This window comes from Fonticula alba (assembly GCF_000388065.1).
Source record: "Fonticula alba strain ATCC 38817 unplaced genomic scaffold supercont2.2, whole genome shotgun sequence".
NCBI lineage: Eukaryota > Rotosphaerida > Fonticulaceae > Fonticula > Fonticula alba.
The window spans coordinates 533808-547634 of NW_009242972.1; the positions used below are offsets into that span (position 1 = coordinate 533808).

The 13827-nt window shown below is 66.8% G+C and overlaps 3 protein-coding genes across 3 annotated transcripts; 1 reads left to right on the forward strand and 2 right to left on the reverse strand.

Annotated features, from left to right (window-relative positions):
* Positions 1-741: 741 nt before the first annotated feature.
* Positions 742-2140, reverse strand: H696_01141 (hypothetical protein; the record flags this gene model as incomplete). The annotated part of the gene is made up of 3 exons (XM_009495022.1): positions 742-946; positions 1073-1332; positions 1622-2140. The coding sequence occupies 3 exons, from the start codon at positions 2138-2140 to the stop codon at positions 742-744; spliced, it is 984 nt and encodes a 327-aa protein (XP_009493297.1).
* Positions 2141-5295: 3155 nt separating this feature from the next.
* H696_01142 (hypothetical protein) lies at positions 5296-9649 on the forward strand (the record flags this gene model as incomplete). Its single annotated transcript, XM_009495023.1, has 5 exons — positions 5296-6126; positions 6294-7727; positions 7945-8264; positions 8527-9189; positions 9431-9649. 5 exons carry the CDS (start codon positions 5296-5298, stop codon positions 9534-9536), a joined length of 3354 nt encoding a protein of 1117 aa, XP_009493298.1. The 3' UTR covers positions 9537-9649.
* Positions 9650-10450: 801 nt separating this feature from the next.
* Positions 10451-13431, reverse strand: H696_01143 (hypothetical protein; the record flags this gene model as incomplete). Its single annotated transcript, XM_009495024.1, has 5 exons — positions 12678-13431; positions 12275-12592; positions 11784-12050; positions 11383-11589; positions 10451-11214 (listed from the first exon to the last, which is right to left on the reverse strand). The coding sequence occupies exons 1-5, from the start codon at positions 13342-13344 to the stop codon at positions 10451-10453; spliced, it is 2223 nt and encodes a 740-aa protein (XP_009493299.1). The 5' UTR covers positions 13345-13431.
* Between the last annotated feature and the right edge of the window lie 396 nt (positions 13432-13827).

The following is a 13827-nucleotide window of genomic DNA, read 5'->3' on the forward strand; positions in this document are numbered from 1 at the left end:
CGGGCACGGGGGGGAGGAGAAAACATCCCCGATGCGTTGGCATATGCTGACGGTCCAGGTGCCGGTGCATCTAGTGCTGGGGCCCGGCCTCATGTGGCCGGCTGCCCTTCGGGGGGAGAACCGCGGACAAGTATGGTGCCGTGGACGGGGGCGCCCGGGCTTCAAAGCCCGGAAGCGTGCTTAGTTGTATGCGTGCGTGTGTGTGCTGGGAAAAGGCAGAGCAGGCTGGCGCTCTGTTGAGACCCAGCCCAAGAAAGGAAAGTAGCTGGTCGAGGAGAGGCCTTTGAGCCAAGTGCGCCACCATGCCAGGCACTCGCCGATCAAGAGGAATCGAGACGGAACGGCGGCGCAGTCCCATCCCCCCCGCGACATGGCCATACAACCTTTCGGAGTCACACTCCCAGAGCAGGACACAAGGCATCGAGGGTAGGGGCCGTGGCAAGACCGCATTCCGGTCCGCTGACAAAAAAAAGGAGGACGGGAAGCAGAAGTAGCGACATCTATGAAGCAGTGGAGTGCGGGTGGGAAGGAATGAAGTAGCACCGCCAGCGGCGTCCGGCGCCAAGCGGGCACGATGCTGGGACCCCTCCATGCCCGAGGTGAGGGAGTCTGGGGGGGGGGGGACAAATACAGGGAAAGGAAGGAAGAGAGTGCATATGTCGGAGTGGACATCCGGATGGGGGAGAGAGAGAGAGAGAGAGAGAAAAGACAACAGGAGTGTAGTGCAGGGGAGGAGATGACTTAGTGCTCGATGGCGCGGATGGCCATCTGCAGGGCGCCATGGAAGGTGGCATTACCGCCGATGAAACCACTCGCATGAACGAAGGTGCAGTCCTCGACGCCGGCCACGGTGGAGAGCTCACCGTCGCGGAGACCGCGCCACGGAGCCGGGAGGGCCTTGCGCGACTCGAAGGAGGTGGGCGAGATGCCGACAGCGCGAATGCGGCTACACGGGCATCGCATGTGCACAAGGCCGGGGCCGGGGGGGGCAGGGGGGGGGCGGGGGGGCGGGGGGTCAGTCACAAGTCGGCTTGCTCAAGGGCAAATGCAGAGGGAGGTGGAGGGTGCGCACAAGCTGTCCGGGGAGGGCATGAGAATGTAAAGCGGGCGCTGGGCCTCGGGGATTTCATCCTCGATCTCCAGGTCAAAGAGGTGCTGCTGCCAGGGGGCGAACGAGTCGAAGACCATGATCTGACCGCTGGGGTGGTGGTCAAAGCGAGCGCGCAGGGCGTCACGGACAATGTTGCGGGTTGGCAGCCAGGTCCCCTTGACGTGCTCGATGGCATACTCGAACTCCTCGCCGGCCAGGGCAACGGCCTTCTTGAAGCGCTCCTGGGAGATCCAAGGAAGGCGGCATGGTTGGAGGAGATGGGGGAAAGGTTAGTTGGTGATGTGAGCGTGTGTGTGCGGGTGTGCGGGTGTGCGGGTGTGCGTGTCCGCGTGTCCGCGTGTCCGCGTGTCCGCGTGTCCGCGTGTCCGCGTGTGTGCGTGTCCGCGTGCGTATGTGTGGACAAATGGAGGAGCATGCCAGCATGCCCATCCAATCACAAGTGGAACATGCACAAAGCGCAATCGGGGGGCCGATGGCAGGGAGCCCATGGAGGGCGGCGGAGAGACGCACATCCATGTCGGTCTCCTCCTCATCCCAGCGAGGGAGGAAACGGCTGATGCGGGAGTTCAGGGAGGTGCTGTCCATGAAGAGACGCTCGCTGCAGGGACAGGCGCCAACACCATTGTCGATGGCATCCACCATGTGGATGAAGGACCGGTAGAGGCGCAGGTAGATGGCCTGGAAGCTGGGGTCGGACTCCGGAATGCCGACCTTCTTGGCGACGATCTCCCGGCCAAAGTGCCGGTAAATGAGCCCGGCGCTGCTGAGGCGCGTGGTGAAGCCGTGGCCGAAGACATCGCTGAACTCGCGCTGGTGATGATCATAACGGTGCGAAGCCGGGTCATAGACCGACCCGACATCGTACACAACGTCAGCCGTGGCCAGGACTTCGGCGTCGCGCGAGCGCACCAGCTGGGCACCCTTGAACTCCTCCGTCTGCCAGAGCATGTACGTGGCCAGAGCCTCATCCAGGTGGAAGGTCCCGGAGTGGGTGGCGATGATCTTGGTGCCGGGCTGGGCGGCGGACATGGCAGCGAAGGACGAGGCGTCGGTGGAGAAGGGGCGCAGGGCTACACAGAGGTGTGGAGGGTAAGCGACGGGAAGGGAGGCAGGGCGGGAGCAGGGGGGGGGGAGAGAGAGAGAGAGAGAGAGAGGGGGGGGGAGGGAGGAGAATCGAGCGGGGAGGAGGCAAGACGAACAGGGAGGAAGGCTGCAAGGGGAGGGGGGTGTCCCAGAGACTTGGCCCATGGAACGGAGAGAGGACCGAAAAAGTCCAGCAACGGGTCTGGCAGCCTGGGTCGACGACCATCGGGGAACAAGGGACGCAAGGAACATGGCCAATGCTGGAGATGGAAATGGCCAACAGATCGGGGCGAGGGGAAATCGGGCGGGGGCGGGGGCGGGGGGGGGTGCTGGGGAGGATCGGCCCGCAGGACAGGGCGGTGAAATCAAAAAAGCCTGGTTCCCCGACCGCGTGTGCTGTGAGATGGTTGGTTGCTGGGGTGGACTCCCCCCTCCCAGGGCGGGGGAGACACGGCAGGGGAAGATGGGCTACCGGGGGATATAATGTTCATCATAAAAAATGGTCTCAACTATCCATTCTCCCGAGAAACGGCAAGCCGGACTCCAGGAAGGGCGGGGAGAGATTGGGGGGGCCGGGGGAGTAAGCAATGGACTGCGGTCCGAGGGGAGGGGCGCCTCCCCTTGAATGGCATTCTAATGTGGACGCAAGTTTCAGTCCGCCCCCTCGCGGGGAAAAGGAAGTCAACAAGTACATCCCACTCGGTCGCCACCGACAGGACTTGGGATTAGCTTTCTTGCTTCGGCTAAGATCAAGTGTAGTATCTGTTCTCTTTAGGTTAATACCTAAAGTAAAGTCAATATGACTTTATTGGTATTTTCCCTATATTTGAGGCGTGAACCACTTGGCTTCGTGCCAGGTGGATCGCAGGTGGTCGTGGAATCCGCACTAGCTCCATGCACTGCCTTGCATCATACGCTCCCCCTTTCTTCATTAAAAATTGAACCGCCCTTTCGCCCGTGTGTTATCCCTGTCCCTCTCGCCTCTGTGCGTGTGGCTTGTCGGGATTGTCCCTCGTGTGTGGCTCGGCATCTATATGTGTGCCTTGTTGTTCCCCTCGTCCTCCTTCCCCCTCCCCCCCTTTGGTGTGAGGGGACGACGCTGCGCGCGCGAAGCCACGGAAAAGGGGGCACCGGGGCGGTCACACGCACACCGAGGCCTGGGCCCTCGCTGTGTGGTGTCCATTGTTCCCCGCTCCACCGGGGCGAGGCCCCCGCCGGCCGGGGGCGGGGCAGGGGGCAGGGGGGGGGGGGGGGATCACACAAGCGGCCGAGCCCCAGGGCGGCCCAGACGTGGCCGCGGCGGAGGCGGGCACAGGGGCAACTGGCCAAGTTGTGCCGGGGAAATTAATATGAACCGTTGGCACATATATGGGTGTTTTCCCGCGCTCCCTGTCTTGGCTGCGCGCGCCCCGGTGGCCGCCAACGCATGGCAGACACCGGTCCTTCGGGCTTGGTGCGCGCATGCACACGCCATTTCTCACGGGGCTCCGGGCGACAAGCCGGGCCGGCGCCGAGCCAAATCTGTCCCACAAGTGTCGGGGGAGATCGCTCACGCGTCCCCCCCCCCGCCCCCCATAAAGGGGTCTTCGTGGAACAGGATGGCGCGCGTCGAGCATGCCCAAATGTGGCCACGGGGGCGGGGCAGGCGAGATTCCCGCGACAGGGCCAGCCAGGCGTCCAAGCGATCGGCAAACCCTCACTTATTTAGCCCTCAATCACTGTGCGAACTCCACCGCGCGAGCGCCCCCACAGTTCCCAGCGACTCTCGGTGTCGCTGCCACTCGCCAGCGCATGGGCCCTGTGGGCTCGGGTGTGTGGCTCCCCCCCCCGCCCTGGAAGAGCTCAAGGAGTAGCGCCTTGACCACGCCTCCCTCCATGCCCGGTCCCACCAGGGCATCTCGGGCGAGGGTGCGAGCAGGGGGAAATCCGGCTCCAGCCAAACCGGCCGACCAGGGGAGCCGCGCCTCTGGGCCAGCCGCCGGAATGTCGGGTCCTCGGCTGGGCCTCCGTGTCAAACCCCCCCCACCCCCGTCCCCGAGGACGCATGGGGACGCACTACGATCGCGCACTCCGGTTCTCTGGGCCTGTGTGGGGCTCCATGCCATGGGGGATATTTCGGCCCCCTCTTTTGGGTATGTCCGTCCGAGGGGCGCCTCAGAGCCCGGCGGCCAGCGTTGGTCCAGAATTAAACCCGCCCCGGTGGTGCCCCGCCGACCGCAGGGCAAACGACGATTTTGCCAGACGCACATAACGTGTGCTCTTCCGATCTGGATATTTCGGCCCCCTCTTTTGGGTATGTCCGTCCGAGGGGCGCCTCAGAGCCCGGCGGCCAGCGTTGGTCCAGAATTAAACCCGCCCCGGTGGTGCCCCGCCGACCGCAGGGCAAACGACGATTTTGCCAGACGCACATATGTCGCGCCAGGCGCCCTATGTCTTTCCCTTGCTGCCCTCTCCTCATGAACACAAGCCAAACTCCTTGGAAAGAGGATCTCGGGCGTAGCATCACAGGCCTTCGCACCTCTCCCACTAGGATGGCGAAGGATGGGATGCGCCTGTACCTGTATGTGTGTGTGTGTATGGCGGTGCAGATCGCTGGATGGGAGAGGGGAAGGGAGAAGGACCTGCCATCTGTCCCTCGGCTTGCGAGGACGGATCCCCCAGGCCCGCCAGGCGGTCCCAGATCGGAAGAGCACACGTATGGGAGAGGGGAAGGGAGAAGGACCTGCCATCTGTCCCTCGGCTTGCGAGGACGGATCCCCCAGGCCCGCCAGGCGGTCCCCCGCCCCTACCCTCCCCGGCCCTCCTGCCCGACTGAAAGGAGGCTGGCATGGATCAGGACACCCGGTGCGCGGGAATTTCCCACCCCCCCCCTGTCCACCTGTTGCCTGATTTCTCAGCCTCTCGCCTTGCCTGCTCGCCTTGCTGCATGTTCCTGCTCGGGTCCCGGCTGGCATCACACCTCTCGCGTGCTTGCGCCCCCTCGCGGCTGAGACACCTTTCTCGGCCCTCACCGGGCACCCTCGCCCCGTCCCAACCTCTGCCCTTGGCCAAGCCTCGCTGGCACGGCCAGCCCCCCCCCCCTCCTTCCCAGCCGGTGAACCATGGACCCCGCCGACTATAATATGCTCACCCACACGGGCGACAGCCAAGACCCCATGTTCTCGCCCTTTGATGATGGGACGCTCCTTCCGCACTCGCCCGAAACCAGCCTCGTGGACATCGGCCTTGGGCAGCCCGGGCTAGCACAGCTTCACAGCCGCCGGGCGGCCCCGGGGCTCGGGAGCCTCTCCCGGCCCGGACGCCCGGCCTCACTGGACTCCATCCCCGCGCTGGGGTCCATCAACACCGGGCCCGCGGACCTGGGAGACATGTCTCCCAGCGATGTGGTCCCGCCGCCACTGCAACAGCACCACCACCACTACCACTCGGGCCAGGGAGATGGCGGGGCCGATGACGAAGAGTATGCCCACTACCATCATGCCGGGCACTTGGCCGAGTCGGCCGAGGACGATGCCGAGTATGATGACCAGCCCCCGGGTCTGATGCTGGATGGCAGCGCTCACGACCTGGCCGAGGACCCGGGCCCTCCGGCCGAGGGCCACTCGCACCTTGGCGTGACGCATGTGCCCCAGCCGGAAGCCTCGGCTCCGGCCCGCCAAGCAGGCGCCCATGGCCACCATCACCATGACCATCCATCGGACGGCTCGCCGGCTGCCGGGCAAAGCTTCGCCTTCAGCTTCGCGCCCTATGTCGACGCCCCGGCGCCGGCAGGGGCTACCAAGCCCCCGGGCAAGATTTATCGCTCGCTCGAGCGCGTGGGCCTGACCAAGCCCCTGTCCATCCTCATTGGCCTGGTGGCCAGCGGTGTGGCCACGCGCTGGCTGGCCCTCGTGCTGGCCTGTTGCGCACTCAACGTCTTCACCTATGTCCGAGTATGTGGGCATCCTTGGGCCCGGCCCCTCTCTAGCTCTCGCTGCTGCTCGAGCTCCGGCATGCCACACCGTTGGGTGCCATCCCGCCGCTTCTAACCGAACAGCCTTCACGCTCTCGTCCCCTTCCCCCCCCCCCTCCGCCATGGGCCCCCATTGCCGCCGCACAGGACGAAATGCTTCTCGACATGCCACCCCCCCGCGGGCATGCGAACATTTTGTTCGCCGCCGCGGCCGCCATCGTGCCCCTCGGCTTCGCCGCGGTGGCTCACATCTTCCTGGTCCGGCGGTACCAGCGCGCGTCGTTGGAGATGGCCCTCGGCCTCCGGGCCCCGGCCCGGCCGCGGTCCCTGGTGGCCGGGCTGCTGATCATGGCCAGCTCCCTGCTGGGGCTCAGCTCGGTGCCGAATTCCACGCGCCTCTGGGACACCTGGGCCCGGTGGATGCTGATGTTCCTGTGGCGGGCCCTACTCGGCCTCGGGGCCGGCGCCACCATCCATGGATCCCTGCGCCTCATGTCAGCCGAGTATTTGTCGGCGCGCATTCGCTCGGCCAGCAGCCACAACATGCTGGGCATCTATTCCGGCCCGTCAAGCATGTTGGCTGTCCCCGGGCCGTCCTCGATGAACCTCGCACTGGCGTCTGACCTGCGCACGTCCAGCGGCGCGCATCTGCCGGTGTTGGCCGGCGCCGGCATCGTCCCTCCGGGCAATGGCTCCCAGCAGCAGCTCCAGCAGGCCCTGATGCTGCCTGCCACGGCCGCCGGACGTGCCGGCTCGTTGGCCCTCATCCCGGCCTCGGACCGGGCCCCGGCCGCGCCGAGCCTCCTGGGCGGCGGCAACAGCCTGCTGGATACGATGGCCGCCCCGCGGGTGTATCACCCGGCCGCCGGTGGTGGCAGTCTGATCCGCATGCGCTCAGCCATGAGTTTGAGCGATGCCCCGCTGCTGCTCGGGGAGTTGGGCGACCCCAGCGCCGCCGGGACGGCGAGCGGCCTTCCCATTGGCCCGCCCCTGGTGGCCGGGCCCCAGCGTCACCCGGCCGCCGCTGCTGCGCCGGTCATTTTCATGGTGGCCCCACCTGGTGGGCTGGCGGCCGGCCTTGCCACCGCCACCACCCCCGCTGCTGCTGCTGCTGCTGCCGCCGCCGCCGCCGGGATCAACACCACTGGCCGGTCTGGCACGGAGGAATCCTCGCCCTTCTCCTCGCCGGAGTCCCTCTCCACAGTGTCGCCCCAATCGTGCCTCCTGGTCAAGGGGGCCTGCTGCGACAGCTGGAAGCAAACCCCCAGCTTCCGGCCGCTGGACGACGCGTCGCACCTGTACTCGGCCTATTGCGACCGGTGCCCGGGCGGCGGGTCCGGCGGCCAGCAGTGGACCGGGATGACGCCGCTTCTGGGGCCTGCCCATTCGGCCGGCGGGGCTCTCGGCGCCTCGGCCTTCCACCTGCCCCGGTTGCTGCCCTTCGAGGCCCATATCAAGCCCTCGAAGTGGATCACCGGGCGCCTGCGCCTGGCGATCGTGGGCCTCGGGCGCCTCGCCGGTCGTACGGCCATGTGGTGTGGAATCATGCTGGCGGGCCTGTTCGGCGCGTCGATCCTCGGGGTGCGTCTCCGGAAGCGCGCACACACACGCACACACGCACACACGCACACACGCACACACGCACACACGCACATGCGCACACACCACGACCACGATGCTCGCCCTGGGGAACTCGAGTTTCCCCTTTTTGGCCTTTACCTTGCCCCGTGCGCTGGTCTGACTCGCCCACCGGACGGTGTCTCCTCCTGCTTCCCCCCCCCCCCCCCGCCAATTATAGCCCCGCTACCTCAAGTACGACTCCATCATCTTCATCATGGGCATGGTGGCCCTGGCGCTGGCCACGGCGGCGCTCTTCCTGCCGAGTCTCGGCCTGGGTGGCGATATTGAAGTCCAAACGCTGGCCCGGATCCAGGCCCTGTCGTCTCCGACGGCCGGCGGGGTTGGGGCGGGGTCGCGTGCAAGCGGCCAGCCCGTGCCTGGCGCCAGCGGCCCAACACCGACCGGCGGCGGCAGCAGTAGCAGCATGAATCTCGATCGGACGGAGCCTGCCCGCGCTGGGCAGCCGCACATGCGCAAGCCCAAGCGCGTGTTCTTCCGGTGCGTGGCGTGGCAACACGCACGCATGTGTCCGCCCCCAATCGCCCCAACCCACCCCCCGGAGTTGTGATCGCGCACACATGTGTCATGGCCGCCCCGGGCCAATTGGCCAAGGGCAGCGGGCGAAAGCCGCGGTCGACACGGAGCAGCGATGTTCCAAGCCCACCGCCATGAGTCGCCTTTTTAAGCCTGACCCCCCCATGCACCCACCCGCCCACCCACCCGCCCGCCCGCTGGGCCCATGTTTTTCGCTTGCCATTAGCCTCTGCTCCTCGGCGTATCGGGCTTTCCGTCGCGGGCACTCCACCGTCATGATTAGCTCCGGTTTCATCATCCCGCATGCGGTGCTCCGCCGGCACCCGGCTCGGTATTCCAGTGTCACCGGCTCGATCACCTTCCTGGTTTTCCTCCTGGGGGGGCTCTGCCACTTCATTGGCCGTTATCTGGTGTCGCAAGGGCTGAAGCGCATCATGCCGGATGCCCACCACCGCGGCCAGGTCCGGATGCATTTCGCCCTGCGTGCGCTGGCCTCCCTGGCGGCCATTGTCCTGGAGGCCGCCCTGCTGGGCCTGGCCTTCGCAAATGGCGCCGAAATCCCGGGATCCATCGGCGATCAGGACGGGCTCTTGTTGAAGACTTGCGGCCTGCTGGCCGGGGCCTTCCTCATCGGCGGGACCGCCTCCTCCAGCCCGGTGGCCCTGGAGCCCTTCTTCCAGCACCTGAAGTTCGATGTGGATGGCGTGCCGCTGGTCCGCCTCCATGGGCTGCTGGACATCGGCGAAAGCCGGGGGATCTGGTCCACGGTGGAGGCCGCCTGCGAGGCGGTCATCGGCCTGGCCGTGGTCGCGCTGCTGGGCTGTGTCATGGACGAGTATGGTGTCTTCACGGCCAGCCCCTGGGTGGTGGTGGCCCCGCTGGTGTTGGCGTACGTACCTGCCCGTGGATGTGGCCCTCTGTGCCTGTGTCGCCTGCATCTTGGCCTTGTGACTGTCGGCCCTGTGTCGGTTCTGCTGTCGATGGCGAGTCCCTGCCCGTAACTAACGTCCCCCCTCCCTCCCCCGTGCCTTGCTTGTACACTCATGCGTGTATGACGCCGAATGCGACCGAACAACACGCTCCCCTCTGCCGACCCAATGTTTCCCCTCCCGTGCCCTTAAAATGCGCAGCGGGTTCTTCCAACTCCTGAAGAACCTGTGCACCGTGGTCATCGGCTCGAATCCGGCTGCGACCAACAACAGCAGTCTCGTCTCGCCGGAAATCACCTCCATCTGAGCGAGTCAAGAAGGCTGTGTGCCGCCGCTTGCGCGCGTGCGCACACGCGCATACATACGCATGCACATGCACATACAAACACATGGAAGTAGGTGGAGCAAGAAAGAGTGAGAGAAAAAAAGTCAGACAAAGGGCCCGGCCCCCGGGTCACACCAAGCACAGGTGAGAGTCCCCCCCCCCCCCTGCTCCGATCCGAGGCTCCAGCTCACTTCCATCCTGAGAGGGGGCATCATCATCTGCGAGGACCGCAAGAGTTCGACGGCCCCATGTGCTGTCTCTTTGCGTCAGTACAATGGGCGGCCGCTCGGACGAAAAGTCAACTTGCCCGCCCTAGATGCCTCCCTTACCCCTGCGGCCGGGCCGTCTTCAAAAGAACCCCCACTCGATGTCTAGAAGGGAAAAGTCTGCCACCTGGTGCCAGCAAAAGCCTCCCCCCCCCCCCCTGTGTCGGCGTCTGGCGTACGTGATACCGACAGATGCTCCAGGGCTCAGTCACACTTGCCATATGCTCCCTGGAGTGACTGTACTGGATGCGAGTGTGTGTCTACCATGCGTAGCCGCACAACAGAGCACAAGACCCGGTGACATGCCTGTTAGGAAGCAGGGGCCGGGCGAATGGTCCACAACCCCACTCTTGCCGCCCCCTCCCCCCTCCCCCCCTCCCCTTAAAAAGCCGAGTGCAGAAAGCTCCCCTCCCCTGCCTGCACCGTATCATCAGAAGAAGCAGCCAAGCAATACATAGATACCCTCGACCAGCCAGCAGACAACATTGCATGCGCATATGAAGGGGCGGGGCAAGAGGGCTCCATGCGGGCCATGCGCTGGGGCTGTTCCACAGGCTGGAGGCAAGGAAAAAAAGCAGGCAGGAGGAATCATGCCAGTCAGGAGCCAAGGGCAGCGAAGAGGGTGGGTCTCTATTCCGGAGCGGCCTCCGGGCAGGGGCGCGGGCCTCCGAAGAAGCTCTTTAGCGTTGCCTGCTGAGCAGCAGCAGCAGCAACAGCGGCAGCAGCAGCAGCAGCAGCAGGGGCTTTCTTCGAATCCCCAGGCCCGGACGTGGGATGGTGATTTGCCGCGACCACCCGCAGGGGAGCGCGTTGGCCCGGCGCCATGACGGATTCCGCCGCTGGACGAATGGCCGGCCCCGCGGTCCGGGGGACTACCCTCGGCCCGGGGTCCATACGGGCTGCGCGATAGAAAGATTCCAAAATGGTGCCGCCGCCGGGCCCGGAGCCGGACAAAGGCCCCGGAGCTGGGCGCTTGCGGGCCTGCCCGGGGCCGCCTGCGGCGCCGGCTGGCCCGCCGGAGGTCCCACACCCGGCCGGCGCCAGGATCCCCCCGCGGAAGGGGTAGTCCTTCGGGTGGGGGATGCGCCAGGTGTCGGTGCTCAGCAAGCATGCCACCAGGCGCAGGGCATTGCCAGCGCGGGCCTCGGGGCAAGCGAAGCGCCAGCAGCCGGCGGGGCAGCCGCCCGGCGCACCGACGCACCCAGCCCCGGGCGCCGGCACGGCAGCCACCCTCAAGAGGGGCAAAAAGTCCAAGCTGAAGCGGTAGATGGCGCGGGCAATGTCCCCCATTTCGCCGGGATGCTGGGCGATGCCACAGGCGGGGGTGCCGCCGCAGCGGGCCCCCTTGTCGGGGCTCGGCTGGCCCGGGTGCCGGCCGAGTACCATGTTGGCTTCTTCGAGTGCGAAGGCGACGTCGAGGCACATTGGGCAGGAGCGAAAGGTGCAGAGGGGCCCAGGAAGACGGGCAGAGGGCGTGTGTGTGTGTGTGGGGGGGGGGGGTGCAAGGGAGGTGAGCAAGAGGGTTGCAACCAAGCCGGGTGACGTAGCTCAAGTGGACAAACCTTTGCGCAAGTTCAGCCAGCCGGTGAGCCATGCGGGAGGACCGGCCGGCATGGGGGTTGTCCGGGCCCCGGAGCCGGGAGCCGCGCTTGAGCCCAGGGCCCGGGGCCCGCCGGGCTCCGGGATCTGCGCCGCCAGGCGGCGCCGCCGTCTCCGCAGGAAGCGCTCGGCCCGGGCGCAAATGTCCGCAAAGTGCTGGGCGACCAGGCCTACAGGAGGGGGAGGATCCAGTTGGTCAGGGGGGAATGGGAGGGAGCCTCAGCAGAGGCCAGCCGAAGGGCGAAGAGGGAGAGCGGGGGGGGGGGGGGGGGGGACAAGCAGAGGAGAGCAGTCATCGCCTGGCATGGAGAGCATGCCCCAGGTGCCGGGACGTGTCACGGCACGCGCAGCCAGTGTGGCGCACCATTCCAAAGGAAGAGCACCCAAGGAAAGCCCAAGCCACCAGTGGTACTGGTGATGCCGCGGCCGGAAAAGTACCGCGGGAGGAGGCGAAGCTCGTGCGAGAGGAGGATCCGTTCGACGGTGGACAGGAGCCAGAAGCAGGCAGCATCCTCGAGGGCGGAGTCGGGCTCGGTGGGTGCGGCCACCACGGAAAAGATGCCGGAGATGTGTCGGACACTGAGGTTCATCACGGCCCCCGAGAGGGTGTATCCGGTGTCGTTGATGCGCTCTGAGCGGGCACCGGGGAGGGGAGGGGGGGGGGGAGAATATCATGCAGTCAGCCACGAGCCCGGTAGGCACGAGGCCCCGAGGCGACAGGGGGCGCATGTTCGTGCGTGCGTGTGCGTGTGTGTGTGTGTGTGTGTGTGTAGGGTGAGGAGGGAGGAGGGAGACGGGAGATGGACAGGAAGGGGTCCGGATAATGGCAGCAGCAGGCCGAGCAGCGTCACGGACCGACGGAAATATACACAAGAGTCGTGGCTCCGCCGCCGCCGACCCCGGCCCCGGGGCCGCGAGAGGAGGCCACCGGGAACCGCCGGCGCTGGTCTTCCAGCCGGTGCCTCTGCGAGAGGGTTGTCTGGGAGGAGACACCCGCGGGATTGATGCACCCGACGCCGGTGTACCGTATGGCCGCGCTTCGCAGGGAACGGAGGATGCCCGGCAGCGCGGCGACCTCCTCAGTGATGTCGCACTCGCCAGCCGGCAGGGGGAGTTCCGTGAGAGGAGCCGACGAGTCGGGGCCACTTGGACCGGCTGCCCGTCGCCAGAGATCTGGAAGTCGGCAGGCGCATGCTCGTCAGTGTGAGGGATTGGGCAAGGCACAGTACATCAGGGGGGGGGGGGGGGATGGGCGTACCATCCGAGTGCAGGGGAACTGCCGGGTACTGGAGTTCCGGGGAGGTACACGCGCAAAGATCCACCGGGGGATGACTGGTGGGCGTGCCCGGCAGAGGGGGCGCCCCGGTGGGGCGGCCGGCCGCCAGTGTGGCGGGTGTGGCCAGATCCCCGGTCAAAGGGGCGGCCGATGGGACGGCCGGCGAGGTGTCGGCTGTCGGCTGCGGCGAAGGGCAGATGGCACCACCGAGGGGCGGGCCATGTTGCGCGCAAGCCCCAGCCCCGGGCCGTGGCAGTGTTCCTGTGGGAGTGGACCGGGCAGCATGGATCGGAGGTTGCATGGCCGGCCCCGCCGGGGGACAAACGGCCTCCGCCCCCCGGGTCCCTGTGTGGTCCGCGGATCGGGGGGTCTCGCGTGGGCGTCTCCGCTCCGAGCGGGGCACCATGATCGGTGGCCCGCTGGACAGGAGGGCTCGCTGGCGCATGAGGTGCGAAATGGTCAACGAGCTCTGCCGGGTGCTGATGGTCCTCGGGGGCGGGCGGATGGGCGCCTCGGGGCCCGGCCGTGGGGAAAGCGTGCTGCCATCTACCGGTGCCAGGGGTGCCAGGAGGCCGGTTGGCGAGGGGATGCCTGGGGACGGCGGAGAGCCGGGCCCCACCCCGAGACGGCCGGCTGGCCAGCGAGACATCGGGCGGATGCCAACCGCGGAGTTCGAGCGAAGGATACAAGAGGGCGGCGGTGGAGGGGAGGGGGAGGGTGCCGAAAGAGATGTCCCAATGTATGCCGATCGGCTGTGCGACGGACCCGATTCGCCGTGCTGCCAGATCTACCCCGGCAGGTGGCTGCGGCCCACGGCGGTGTGGGAAGCCTGGCTAGCCGGCCGATCGGGGGGGGGGGGGGGGGGGGGGGGGGGGGGGGGGGGGGGGCTCTGATTGGGGCATGGGCGGCCCCGGGAGGACGGAGGCCGGTCTTGCAGGCACGACCACTGGCATGGTGGTGCGATCGCCGGCCGGCCGGAGGTGCCGACGGAAATGGGGCGTGACCGGGGGTCACCACACACTGGAATGATGTTCCAGATTTAGGTCCTGCGGGGTCATTCTTTGTCCGACTCGCCCAAGAGTTGAAGACGGCCAGCAGGGATCTCCCTCCCGGGGCGAATGGCTCACACCAG